This window comes from Pelmatolapia mariae, linkage group LG8 (genome assembly GCF_036321145.2).
Source record: "Pelmatolapia mariae isolate MD_Pm_ZW linkage group LG8, Pm_UMD_F_2, whole genome shotgun sequence".
NCBI classification, from domain to species: Eukaryota; Metazoa; Chordata; class Actinopteri; order Cichliformes; family Cichlidae; genus Pelmatolapia; species Pelmatolapia mariae.
Window position 1 is genome coordinate 20,935,625 of NC_086234.1, and position 14,635 is coordinate 20,950,259.

General features: G+C 43.6%; 1 protein-coding gene across 1 annotated transcript in view; it reads left to right on the plus strand.

Moving 5' to 3' along the window:
* The window catches only part of fam20cb (FAM20C golgi associated secretory pathway kinase b), a 62,273-nt gene that overhangs the window by 5,777 nt on the left and 41,861 nt on the right, over positions 1 to 14,635 (plus strand). Inside the window, exon 3 of the mRNA XM_063481504.2 lies at positions 433 to 511. Within this exon, the coding sequence (XP_063337574.1) occupies positions 433 to 511 (79 nt within the window). The remainder of the gene's footprint in view (positions 1 to 432; positions 512 to 14,635) is intronic.

Here is a 14,635-nt window from a genome sequence, read left to right on the forward strand (position 1 = left end):
TAAACAATATAGTTATAGTGAAAGCGTCACAGGCATTTACTGAGCGCTTTATACTGTGAGATACCTGAAAAAAAATTATACAGACACAATAATGATTATAAAAAAACAAAGAAAATAATAAATAAAAGTGAAGTTAAGTTAAAAAAGGGTAAAAAGTAAGAGTGAGATTGTGCGAGAGAGTAGTGCAAACAACATTAATAAATAATATGTACGCTATAAATCTTAGAAAGAAACTTAGAAACAGTAGCAAGAAGGTATGAAACAGAAATTTTATGGGAGAAATTTTTGATTTAACTAAAACCAATATACAGTGGGTCAGTTTATCTCAGGGCATCTACAGTATTACGACTCATTTCTTCAACATACCTGCAAAACATGTGTAGCTAATATCAGTTGAAGTTAATAGCGGTCTTGTCTGTTTGACTCCAACAGCAATGAAATCTGGAGGCACTCAGCTGAAACTCATCATGACCTTCCAGAACTACGGACAGGCACTATTCAAACCCATGAAGTAAGTTTTTTTTCTCATTTTGAGGTGTGCGTTCCTGCAAAACTTACATTTCTCCTGCTTGACCACACATGAAGTTCAGCGTTGACCCTGCTCTCTTTAAGAAATTAAAAACCAAACAAAAAACCGACCTTCTTCATATGGTATTAAAGCTCGAGTGCCATTTCAGCATAAAACACGAACCGTGCAGCTTTCTGCCTTGGCTCACTTCCTTTTTTCCGCATCTCACCACCTACCCATTCTCCTCACAACATCAATCTCATTTCCTCATTCTCCTTTCTGGCAATATCAAATTGCTTTCATTTCAGCACAACCTTGATATTAGATTGAAGGCCGACATCATTCTGCTGTGTCAGAGCCAAATGTTGAATAGGCATTTCACCTCTCGCAGCTTTAGGATGACACATCACATTCTTCAGTGGCCATGTTGGAGGCCTTCGGCTCTCAGCCTGAGACATTTTGTTACTGATTCCGTCTGATTAGTTTTCCGTGTCCAGATATTATCGCACCATCTACTCGAGCTAAATGCCCCTATCTTGTTCTCAGCATGTGATCCACATGTAAGCAGACACCGTTGATCCAGCTTATCATAATCCAGTAGAAATGTATTGTTGCTGATATTTGCCTGTCTAGACTATTTCATCTTAATAGATTGTTGGTGATTGTTGGTAAGATCGTGGTAGGGATCAGGATCATGGCTGTAGGGGTGGCAATGTTGGTTGGTTCACCTTTTGGTCAAACTTTGGTCCAGAGCAAAGGTTAAACAAGGCATTTGTAAATACTAATACTACTACTAACATCCATGGCTCCCAGATGACGAATCCACACTAAAGTACACCAGCAGGTCACTTTTTTTGTACTAACTACTAACTGAATTGCCACAAAACCTACTGCCACGATTCGTGGAAGAGAAAGCGTGATGGATATTTTGGATGTTTGCATGACATCTTCTTTTCTTCTTGGACTGAAGTGCACATTACCTTCTCCATGAAGCGGGTACAGACATTCCCCTCTCTTTGATGATGAGCTTTAATTACTTTGATAACCTTCTTTCTTCATTAGGTCAGAACTTTTTTTCAATTTGTGCCAAGACTAATACCAGTCCTATTATCTGTCCTATTGTACCTTGTGTTTTATATTAAGTAGCAAGTTTAAGGGTGGTGATAAAGTTATAAGCCGCCACTTTTCCGTCTTCACTGGTTCTTGAGAGCAAGGCCTTCGGTCTTGAAGCAGTACTGTCCATAGATTTATTCCTTAGGTTCTTTTGTAGAAAAAGTCAGCTAACATGTTAAAAATGACATCATAACCTCCAAATTGTAAGCTGAATACCTACCCAACAGGTTATATGTGAAGATATTTATATTTCTTTCATGAAACTGAAGGCGACAGGCTTTCATGCCCATGTGAAGTGGTGCCACAATTCCTGTGAGCCACAAAGCCCCCGTTCTTTGCCTCATTTCTGTTTTTAATCTTATTCCACTTGTGAATCAGTGAACTACAGTAACCTGTATTTACCTGTGCAGACAATTTTAAACCCCTTTGGCCTAACCTGTAAATGTCTACCCAGTCGTTCCCAGCTGCCCCCCTTTGGCCCACATACTGTGAAATATTTTATTAATTCACTTTTCCTTTGTCTGCACCACCATATTTAGAAGAGAATGCATCTCGAGAAGAGTGCTCTTTGCTCCTAATTCCATCTCAATTGGTGGATTTAAATGTCACCCGTCCTTTGCTGTTGTGATTGTGATTTAATTGTGGGTTAATGGTTCTCTACGCGGGCTGTTTTTCTGGCCCCTGCATGTCAGTTTGGAGAGCGGGGTTAAGCCCGCGGATGATAGGTAGGAGGGAGGGAGGAAAAGCTATTCAGAGACTGTTGTAATTACTGTTTCGGTCGCACCCCACAAAGTCAGGCCAGACGCAACAAGCCTGAAATCATCCTTGACAGACGGGGGAAAAGCAGAGATAAGAATGAGGAGAGAGGAGGCAAAGGATGAGAGAGAGTCTAGGGAGGTGAGGTGGGGCGGATTGGGGAAGACAGGGGGTAGGAAGGAGAGACAGATGAGGAGACGTGGGGAGAGAGCGTTGTCAATACATGCACGGAGTCCAAATCCACAGATTATCTCGGTGCACTGCCTCGAATTTGAACCCAGGCGCAAAATGTGAAATGACATTTTCCGAGAAAAGCACGGGCCGATGGTGTTGGATGTAAATCTGCTGCTTGACACTCGTGGCTGTCGGAGCCGCTGTGATGTTTGATAATCCTGAAGAACGGCAGGAGCAAAGGGGAGCTATTTCATTTCCTCCAACTTGAATGCACTTGTCCTTAACAAAATAGGGCAACCCATGCAGACATGTACGTGTGTGTGTGTGCTCATTTGGGCTGCAATCAAGTTCTTGACAGATTTGCACATTCATTCCAGCTATGTACATCATTTCCCTCGCAGAGATCACACATGACACACACAGACACTCCAAAAAAAAAAAAACCACACATCCACTTAACACCCAACATCATCCCGTCGTTCCCAAATCTGCTGGTGTGTTTCCACACGGTGCATCAAAGAGACAGAGGCTGAGAGATCAAAGACTTCTCTGGCTGTGCGCTTCTGCTCGACTCCTCTCAGCTCTAATGCAAATGTGTGCCAGGCAATCAGGCAGCGAAAGGCAGGCAGGCAGGCATGCATGCAGTGTCTGGGTAACGATCGACCCTCCAACCATCCATATCTGTGTAAAACTGCACTTTCGCTCCTCCTCTCTATATAAGATAAGATAAGATAAGATAACCTTTATTAGTCCCACACGTGGGAAATTTGTTTTGTCACAGCAGGAAGTGAACAGTGCAAAAGTTATGAAGGACAATTAGAATAAAATAAAATAAGAATAAATACAGTACACAACTGTACAGAATAGAATAAAAATAGAATACTATATACAGTAGAATAAAATAGAATAAAATATACAATAGGATAAAAATAGAATACAAATGCTATATACAACAGAGTGAAAAATACAACGGTGCCAGAAAGATTATTGCACATTTGTGTTATTGCACATTTGTGGATGTGTGTGTATGATCAGTTAAAGTCTTTGTTGTGGAGTCTGACAGCAGTGGGGAGGAAAGACCTGCGAAATCTCTCCGTCCCACACCGTGGGTGCCGCAGTCTCCCACTGAAGGAGCTGCTCAGTGCTGTCACAGTCTCATGCATGGGGTGGGAGATGTTGTCCAGCAGGGATGACAGCTTAGCCACCATTCTCCTGTCACTCACAACCTCCACTGGGTCCAGAGGGCATCCTAGAACAGAGCTGGCCCTTCGGATCAGCCTGTTCAGTCTCTTCCTGTCCCCAGCAGAGATGCTGCCACCCCAGCAGACCACACCATAAAAGATGGCTGAGGCCACCACAGAGTCATAGAAGGTCTTCAGGAGTGGGCCCTCCACTCCAAACGACCTGAGTCTCCGCAGCAGGTACAGCCTGCTCTGCCCTTTCCTGTAGAGGGCGTCTGAGTTATGAGTCCAGTCCAGTTTGTTGTTCAGATGAACACCAAGGTACCTGTAGCTGTCCACAGTCTCAATGTCCATACCTTGGATGTTCAGTGGTTGCAGTGGAGGATGTTTGTGCCTGCGGAAGTCTACCACCAGCTCCTTGGTTTTACTGGCATTGATCTGGAGGTAGTTCAGCTGGCACCAGTCCACAAAGTCCTGAGTCAGTCCTCTGTACTCCTTGTCGTCCCCATCAGTGATGAGGCCGACTATAGCAGAGTCATCAGAGAACTTCTGCAGGAAGCACTGGGTGGAGTTGTGGGAGAAGTCTGCAGTGTAGATGGTGAAGAGGAACGGAGCCAGAACCGTTCCCTGTGGGGCCCCCGTACTGCAGACGACCCTGTCCGACACACAGCCCTGAGTCCTCACATACTGTGGTCGGTCGGTGAGGTAGTCCAAAATCCAGGTAGTGAGGTGATGGTCCACTCCAGAGTTCTCCAGCTTGTCCTTCAGAACCGAGGGAAGAATAGTGTTGAAGGCACTGGAGAAATCAAAGAACATGATTCTCACAGTGCTCCCAGCGGTCTCCAGGTGAGCGAGGGAGCGATGTAGGAGGTGAATGACGGCATCATCCGCTCCAATGCCAGGCTGGTAGGCAAACTGAAGTGGGTCCAGTGATGAGCTCACAAGGCGCCGAAGCTGAGCCAGGACCAGCCGCTCCAGGGTCTTCATCAGGTGGGATGTCAGAGCCACCGGCCTGTAGCTGTTGAGGTCCTTGGGGCGTGAAGTCTTTGGCACTGGTACAACACAGGAGGTTTTCCAGAGCTGTGGGACTCTTCCCAGCCTCAGGCTCAGGTTGAAGAGGTGCTCCATCACACCACACAGTTGGTCCGCGCAGGACCTGACGACCCTCGAGCTGATGCCATCTGGACCCGCTGCCTTCTTGCCATTAATCCTCCTCAGTTCCCTCCTAACCTGGGTGGTTGAGAGAGACAGGCTGGAGCCTTGTGTTGAGTGTGTATTGGATGCTGTTGTTGGGGGTGGGGAGGAGTGAGCAGGGTGAATAGAGGAGGTGTGAAGTGTCTGAGGTGTCAGAGGTGGAACAGCAGCAGTGGGGGTGGGTGAGTCTGCAGCCGATGTTGGAGACTGCCTCATGGCTGAATCAAATCTGTTGAAGAAATGATTCAGTTCATTTGCCCACCTCACATCCCTCCCAGGCAGAGAGTTTTGATGTTTGTGGCCCGAGATGGTTCTGAGGCCTCTCCAGACTTCACCAACGTTATTTTGCTGAAGCTGGTTCTCCATCTTCTGCCTGTAGCTATCCTTCCCATTCCTTATCAGTCCCCTCAACTCTCTCTGCACCCTTTTCAACTCCTCTTTGTCTTTGGATTTGAAGGCCCTCCTCTTCTGCTTGAGGACAGCTTTAATTTCCGGGGTAATTCAAGGTTTGTTGTTGGAGAAACACCGTACAGTCCTGGTAGGTACGGTGTTATCCACACAGAAATTAATATAGTCCGTAATGCATGTAGTAAGTCTGTCGATGTCCTCTCCGTGGTCGTCACAGATCACCTCCCACACAGTCGACTCAAAACAATCCTTAAGAGCCTCCTCGCTCTCCTGCGACCATCTCTGTACTGTGCGGGTGGCTGGTGGCTCCCTGCGCACTAAGGGCTCATACACAGGGACAAGGTGCACCAGGTTGTGATCAGATCTGCCCAGGGGAGGGAGAGGTGATGAACTGTATGCCTCTTCAGCATTGGCATACAGTAAGTCCAGTGTTTTATTGTCTCTGGTTGGGCAGGTCACATACTGGGTGAAGGTGGGCAGTGTGGAGTCCAGTGAGGCATGATTAAAGTCCCCTGATATTATGAGGAGGGCTCTCGGAGATTGTGTTTGCAGTCTGCTGACCACTGAGTGGAGAGTGTCACAGGCTGCATCCGCGTTGGCCGAGGGGGGGACATACGCTGTTATCGCGATAACATGCGAGAATTCCCGGGGCAGGTAGTACGGACGCATGCTAACGGCTAACAGCTCAATGTCTCTGCTGCAGAGTTGTTCTTTTACAGTGATGTGCCCGGGGTTACACCATCTGTCATTCACAAACACTGCCAGTCCCCCTCCTTTCCTCTTACCGCTGTCTCTTGTCCTGTCCGCTCGAAGCAGCTGGAATCCCGGTAGTGTCACACTCGTGTCCGGAGTTAGCGGTGTTAGCCACGACTCCGTTAGCATCATGATGCTACATTGCCGGTACTCCCTCTGTGACCAGGTTAGCGACGTGAGCTCATCCAATTTATTGTGCAAAGACCGTACATTTCCAATAATTACAGAAGGAAGAGATGGTCGATAACGTCTCCTTCTCGGGCGACGGCGCTCCTTCCCAGCACGACACCCCCATCTTTTCCTCCTCAGCTCGCTGGGAATGTCGGGTCTGTCCGCCGGCAGTACTGCTGTGGGACGCAGCGCTAACAGCTGATCCTTACTGTAAACAAAGGATCCCTGCTCTGGGTCCCCAGACACGGGTGAAAAAAGTAGAAAAAAACTAAGAAAAACAACCAGAACTAGCACAAAACGGTAGAACATGGTTGCAGAGTCTAATTACTAATACGTTAGTTATAGAAAAATTACGAGAAGAAAGAAGAAAGAAAGAAACTCGGAATGAGCAGAGCTGCTGTAACAGGCTGCCGCACACGGGGGGCGCCGGATGAAAAAAAAAGGTAAATGGCCTGTATTTATATAGCGCTTTACTGGTCCCTAAGGACCCCAAAGCGCTTTACATATCCAGACATCCACCCATTCACACACTGGTGATGGTAAGCTACATAGTAGCCACAGCCACCCTGGGGTGCACTGACAAAGGCGAGGCTGCCGAACACTGGCGCCACTGGGCCCTCTGACCACCACCAGTAGGCAACGGGTGAAGTGTCTTGCCCAAGGACACAACGACCGAGACTGTCCGAGCCGGGGCTCGAACCGGTAACCTTCCGATTACAAGGCGAACTCCCAACTCTTGAGTCACGATCGCCCGCTGATTATCAGCTCCTCTGTCTCTTTCTCACTTTTAGCATTCTCCATCATTCTCCTCCTCTGTGCATGCAACACTGTCTGCCGTGTGTTTTTCTCTCTCTACTGAACAGCAGAAATGCAGAAATCCATTAACAGGCCTTCTGTATCGATCCTTTAGGTATTCTTTCCCCTGTTTTTCCCCTCAGTTAGAGTCAGTATCAGATGCCACGGTCAGTATTTCTTTATGCATTTGGAGAAGCAAAGTACGCCTCAGTGTGTACTTGAATGTGGCAGATATTTATTTAGCTTCTTGCTGTACTGGGTCACCACAAAGTGGCCTACAGTATCTGTCTGTACTGATGCAATAGGGATGAATCAGACCATTAAATCTGCTGTCTGTGGTCCAGCTTTCCAGACATGAAATAAACCCAGTCTTAACTAGTCTAATCTAACTCCAGGGTTATTTTGCAATATTTGTTAAGTCTGTGCTCTCTTGGAGGATCGGAGAGGCTTTACGGGATGGGGCTAAAATCCCAGCTGATGCCCAGCCCTGTGTTGCTTAAGCAGACAGATGAAAACATCTTTGTGCAATGTCTGTAACAACAACTGCATTGTAACCTGAGCAGCATTCAGCTGGATGAGTAAGCTCGATTATCATCTTTGTCATCCTCTGCTTTCATTATGTCTGTGGTCTGAACTGAAAGAACATTGATTTACAGCAATTTCACAATTTCTGCCTTTAGTGCGGCAAAAAAAGAAAGAAAAAAACTTTTCAAGTTGGATGAGGAGCCGAAAGCTGGTCCTGTGATCCTGAGACTCACAGGGAATCTTTCTAGAGTCTACAGTGTAGCCTATGTAAATGATTACATCATAGGCAATTGCCTACATTTATGCTTGTCCTGGTGCTTTATGTGTTAATTAGTGGGTAGTTGTGTCCTGTTGCTTTACATGCGATGGAAGCTGATAAGAAAAAATAACATGCTAGGACTTTTTTCCCTCCCTTTTGTTGTGGTAATGTTTTGGGGTGCACATATAATTATGACTCAAGTTTTTCTGCTTTTTTGGACATTCCCCATTCCAATATTCTTAACATCTCATTTTAGGAAATTTGCGAGTCCTTATATTGAACCTATGATTATTATTTCTCATCCCGAGGTGTGATTGTTTTTCTCTCACTGATAAATTAAAAAACTGCAGCAAAAAAGTAGTGGAAATGTACAGGAGGAATCGAGGGTGCTGAACAGGCTAATCGCGTTCCTCAAACCGACGTGTAGTTACAATTCTCAGGAGGAGCACATAAGGTTATGTCGTATGTTATGTTGTAGGGTTCCTGTAAAGTGGTTTTTAAAATCAGAATTTTTAAAACCAAGAATAAACACCTCACAGGTAGAACAAAGTAAAATGAGACATAGTCACACTGGTTTTGTATTATATGCAAAACCATTGCAACAATTACTGCTAACTATTTCTAGATGCAAAACAGCAGCAAAAGCAAAAAAGCCTTAAAAAGATGCATTTGAGCACAAACAGATGCTAAATGACAGCAAAGAAACACAAAATGATCATGAGATGATGGAGGTACCTGCAAATAGATGAAAACTGACCTCAAACACACAAAATTCAAACCTCCAAAGAGGTACAAAGACAGACTTTTGGTGTGTCTTTTGCACTTGTAAGTTGGAGGTTTGTGGAGATTGTGCCCAGGGTGATGTTGTCTAACAGTTAACATCAACCAGTAACCAGTGAGCTGTTTTTTATTTTAATTATTATTATTATTATTATTTATGTTTTACAGCCGTGCTGGCCTTGAACAAAACAGTGGACTGCATTTCTGTGGCACTGTGGTAGAGTCATCCACAAAAGCTTCTGCATATGTGATGATAACCTCTCCACCAGGACTGGTTGAGTCATTTTGCCCTGTCGTTTTATATATGAAATGACATCTTTTAACCAAAGTGTGGCACACAGGTACATTTTAGGCCCCTGAAGGTTCTAAATCTGTATTAGAAATCATCACGTTGCCAAGCAACTGCATAGCAACAGGACAAAATGATTTGTTTTTAGCATTTATGCACCTATAAAAACATTATATCGTTTTCAATTCACAGCCAACAGCACGAACAAGCCAAGCAATGCTAGTATGTTAAATGTGGCTGACCTGTTTGAGTAGGATTACGTGATATTTAAAGGATCTAGAATCTTGAAAAATAGTCTAAATGGCGAAACGAGCTGCTTTGAGCTAATAATAATGAATGGTAACTGTGAGCTATACTTACTACTACAGTCAACTTTGATATCGTTCATTTTTACCATCCAACCATCCATCCATGCTCAAACCTAGCTCAGCTCACCTTTGCGTGAAACGTAGGATACTTTAATATCAGAAAAGCCTCCCATCCACATGTTTGATCAAAACACTGCAAAAATGACTTTTGCTATTTACCATTACCATGTATACAAATCACATTTTCAGCTTCTACAGCAGTATTACATCAAAGACAAGCTCAGATAGGCCCTTGGGGCTCACCAACAGGTAGCAGAAAACTGTGATTTCTTTTTTTTAACTTCATGTTCAACCCGAGTTTGTATGAATCCAAAAACCACTCGGGGTGCCTGTGTTCCCTGATAATTGAAACACTTTTTTTCTGTCTTTGATGGACTGGCAGCTGTGAAGTCCTGCTCTGTAATATCTCACATTAGTCCCAAAGGGTCACTAATCACAGCTGTTCTGGTCAGAAACTGCAAAAAAAGACTGCACTTGACTGAACTGGCAGTCCATGGTGGCAAAAAAATAAAAAATTGTCCCTTTAAAAGGTACAGTCCCACTGGGAGTAACACTCCAGCAATGACACATTTTGTACCTTCAAAAGCTTACGTTCAAGTTCAAATAACAGTAATACATATAATGCCTTTTCCTGTCACAAATGTCCATGTACCTGTTAGTGGAAGTAAAAAAAGAGGTATGCAGGTTATACTCTATGGACTGGGGGACCTTTGGTACAAGTACTTGTGTGTGCAGCTGTTGCTGGGCTTGATTGTACTTTGAACCTGAGGCACTAGGTAACGAAAGCAAGCTCTTCTGTTCTATTTATCTTCATCTCTTCTTGTGTTTTCCCCCTATCTTTTGTCTTTCTGTCACCATGACTTTGTGCTTGTGTCAACGGCAGAGACGTGACTGTAATATTTACACTGAAATTAGTCTCAGAGCACACAAAGCCCATTAGATGATGAGTGCAGATGATCGACGAAGGGATGCGGGGGAAGGACTGATGATTGATATAATGATGGTCTTCCGTTCCTTCTTGCTTCCACTTAATTGTATCGCTTGTCAATCAGCCCGGCTGTTGGCTCAGTCGCACGCAAATCAATTCCAGTGTTCCTCGAAGAGATATCCGCTCTTTCCGCTGCTCCTCCTCACCGAGAGATCTATATCTGTCTTGAGTCGGGGTCCATGAGTAATTTTTGATTGACACGCCGGGTACACAAGAGACTGATGCCACACGTCACCTCGTTTGTGTCGATAACATATTGACTGCAGAAACCTCTGTGTTAAACGTGAAATATTAGTGAGAAATTGCCTGTGTGTACGGAGAGGATGTGTCATCAAGGTGCGTAAGCTGTGGAGGGTGAAAGAATAAAATTGAAGGAGCTTTGTTTAATAAGGGCATGTCTCCTTATTATCCTTGTCCTGCAAGCTGCCCAGATTTGTCCTTGAAAGAGGCAAATGACCAAAGACTGAAAAAAAAGAGCAGGACAGTTCAGCGATTGTTCCAGCATGTATTCAAACTGTGACAGTGCCAAGCAAACACAACGCCTCCGTGGACCAAGCTCTGTATTTGTCCCTCAATTTTTGTTATATATATTTTGACTTATAGCCGGGTTTTTGGTTATTTGTGCGTGCGCTCTTGTTTACTGTATGATATTGTATTCACAAGGTCTTCTGTGCCTGTGCTTTGACTTTGAGTCAGGAAATAAAGGGATGAAGCGCCTGAGGACAAGTCATTCAGAGCGCGGATGATGAGTGCAGCTCTGTTTGGAAACAGAGGAAATTCATAGCAGCACAGAAGCAACACCAGGGCTGAAAGTTCCACGTTAACCCCCAAACTGCTGGAAAACGTGTCTGGAAAAGGTGCAACGCAATATTTTGGCGCCCGCAGTTAACCGTGCATAAGATATTTGTACAGTAGCGCAAAAGAAATTGCAAATGCATGCAGTATATATAGCAATTAAACCCTATAATTTACACAGCTGCAGTGAAACTGTGAGTGTACAGAATTTCCTCATATTACACACTTTTAATTTAAGCTGAATCTGTTTGTATACATCGTAAAATAACACCTGAGAGCACAAATGACCAATAATGGGAATATCATGGGAGAAGTGATCTGCACTTGCATATCTCTGCTGCTCTGTGATCACAGGCAGTTTCCAAAATAACACATTCAAGCTTCAAGTGTACTCAGAATACGAGCTTTACTGTAAATGCATCGTGGCACGCGTGCCTTCCTGAATATTAGCAGAATATTATAAACGCTTGTAAAAGCAATGACCGCCCTTATGAAATATCTGAGGCCTATTCATTTTGTGCGTTACCGCTGGTTCTGTTTGATTGTTAAATAATTAATCTAAAATTATAGCCACAGTGCGATGTGTGATTTAGCAGCACTCACTGCCTTTCGCTGCTCTCTCTCTGTCTCTCTCTTTCTCTGGCTAATATTTTGACTGTTTCCCCAGTGCTATAATTGTTTCACCAGGGTATTATTGTGCAGCCTTTGCCGAAGCTGAAATTAAAGTGTGTACGAGTGCTCAATTTAAAAGAGGTGCTCGCGCCAGCAAAGCAGGGACAACGCACACACCAGTCTTCTGCATGTGCTGTAGATGAAATTTGCAGTAGCTGAGTGTACGCTGCAGCGGAATGATTCATACGATCAAATGAAACCCTTAGGCTTAGTAATCTGACCCCCTTTCTGTCTTCCCCACTGAGACCGTGACACACTGTGGGCCGCTTGTGCGCCAGGATCACGCAGCTGCACTGTGTTTTCCACTAAATGTGTTAGTCTGACTGCTACATGTAGCGAGATGGGAATAATCTGACTAAAACTAATTTGGTGTAATTCACCCTGATGCCGTGGAGTCTTACAAATATGATCTCACTCTTTTTCAGTGTTGCCAGGGATGCCAGGTTATAACTCACCTGCAGTTGTCCCCAGGTGAATAAGGGGAAGGGAGAAGATTGGGTGCATTAGTACAGCGCCGATCACAAAACAGATGTAGTCTGAGACGAGGCAGTCGACAGGACGCCCTGAAAAAAATGTTCGAACTTTAGATTTTTTTGTTGCTAGAGTGAAGCGTGGCTGAAATGATCGATATTGGACAAGGTAGTGCCGCGGGGCAGTGATGCACACTGTGCTGTTCAGCTGCGGCCTGGTTCCAGTAAATCACTGCTTTTTATTTTATTTTTATAACCCCTGAAACACTAAGAATGTACACAGTTTCCCTTCCTTTATATAAGCATAAAAGCAAAGCAATAGCTTATATTAAGAGCTTTTTATTCAACATTATTGGCTCATTGAGGCTACAAAATTAACTCCATGGGAAAAATCATCCCCTTCAGCTTTTATTCTCATTGATGAATAACCCTCCAAAATTTGTAGACCGGTCCCACTTCCCCAGTTTATTTCAGTCAGCAGAAAGTATACCAGCAGTTTGATTACAGTTACATTGAAATGCTTATTAAGTCATCTAAAATATTTCCAGTTAACTGACTTAGTTTTCAGTCACTTGTTTTTTCATTTTAATTACACAAAGCCAGTGCAGCAGGCACAAGTAATCTAACTATACCTTCTGAAATTACATACCGCAATTACCGCTAATTAAATGCAATCATTATTAATTTTGTCTGGAATTCTTGATAAATATCAGCTTGGCAGATTGAAATGTACTTTTTTTTTTTTTACAATGAGCAGAGCAGCAGTCTTCATATTCCTGTCCCTGTCCTACCACAGTATGAATGATTAACTCAGCAACTCACCCTCACAACCCTTCTGATAAACATTAACTCTTTGAGCGCCAACCCTAACCCTAACCTTACCCCTAACCCGGGGAAGAATAGGAACAGGAACAACTTTGGCCTTCACCAAATCTAAGGTTATGGTTACCACTTACGATGACAGTAATAGTAAATTAAACACAACCTGAGCAGCTGAACGAATGAAATGCAGTCATATGAAAAAGAAAATTTTCACATCACTGCATAGAGTGCTGTGAAAAATTTCCCTTTCATATGACTAAGTACAGCCTATGAGCCAGTAACTTGTAAAAGCACCTTCAGCAGCACTAACATGAAGTAATCATTTTCTGTGTGGCTTTAGAAGTCTTGTACATCTTTGAGGGGGAATTTTGGCCCACTCTTCTCTGCAGCATTGCTTTAGTTTTTTTGAGATATGCCCCGATCCTTTTCTTTTCCATCGATTCTGTTGTAGATTGGCAGCTGTGCTTGGGTTCATTGTGCTGGCCAGGCTTTAGCTGTCATACAGGGCCTCACATTTCTAGAATACTTTGGAGTTCATGGTTGACGTAAAAACTGCAAAGCATCCAGGTGCTGTGGCTGCTAAACAAGCCCAAATCATCATCCCTCCGCCACCGTGCTTCACATCTTGTTGAGATGTCCAATCCTGGAAAAACTGTGGCATTGTGGTAACACACACAGCTGAGTCCTCCAGACCAGCAACCACCAACATCCACTGCTTTTACAGATGTGGTCACTTGCTGATCAATTATTAAATTGTATTTGATTAACAGCACCTGGCTGCCACTTACCCACTTCCTAGAGGCGGTAAGAGGCTGTAAAAGAACTCATTATCATAGCATCCATAATATTTTAGCTAATCTCTGTAATTTGCTACTGCAAACCTGGAACTTCCACTCTATATATACCACGTATATTAATACTAATGGAAAAGTACAGACTATAGAAGACGCACATAGTAGATATAAGTAATCCCATACCTTTAAGTAGAGAGTAATCAGTAATCACCTTAAATATTTTGGTTTTATCAACCCAAAAAGAAAAAAAATAACAGTGATAAAACGAAGTTTAGAAAAAAATAATGCCACTAAATCTATTTAATTACTCGGTTTATCTGCTGTGAAATTCCCTATAATTAAAATTAAAGGATAAACTCTCTCTCCTCTGAAATAATCTCTTAATTTGGGCCAGCCAATGTCATAGACAGCATAGAGGCTACACTATAGCCAACCATGCTATGAGTACTCAGCTGCAAAAGCTTACACAACTAATCTATGGTCTAGCGGGGATGCAGGAAGCTGCACATGAGCAAGTGTCCCACTGTAATAATCTACTAATGTACTGCTGGCATTCTGCCACCTACAGTAATCAGGCGTCATGATTTATGTAGAATGTAGGTATTAGTAAGCCTGAGATACTTTTTTATCCTCCACTAACATATTCTATTGACATGTCTGTTAGACGCTGGCATTCACTCCTTTTATGTAATTTACAGTTAATTTTCGGCAATCCCAGCATCAGCATCCATTTTTCTCCCATCTTCCACACTATACATTGCTGTCGCTGCAATTGAAATCTCACTGTGTTTGTCTGTGTGTGTGTGTGTGTCACAGTTTT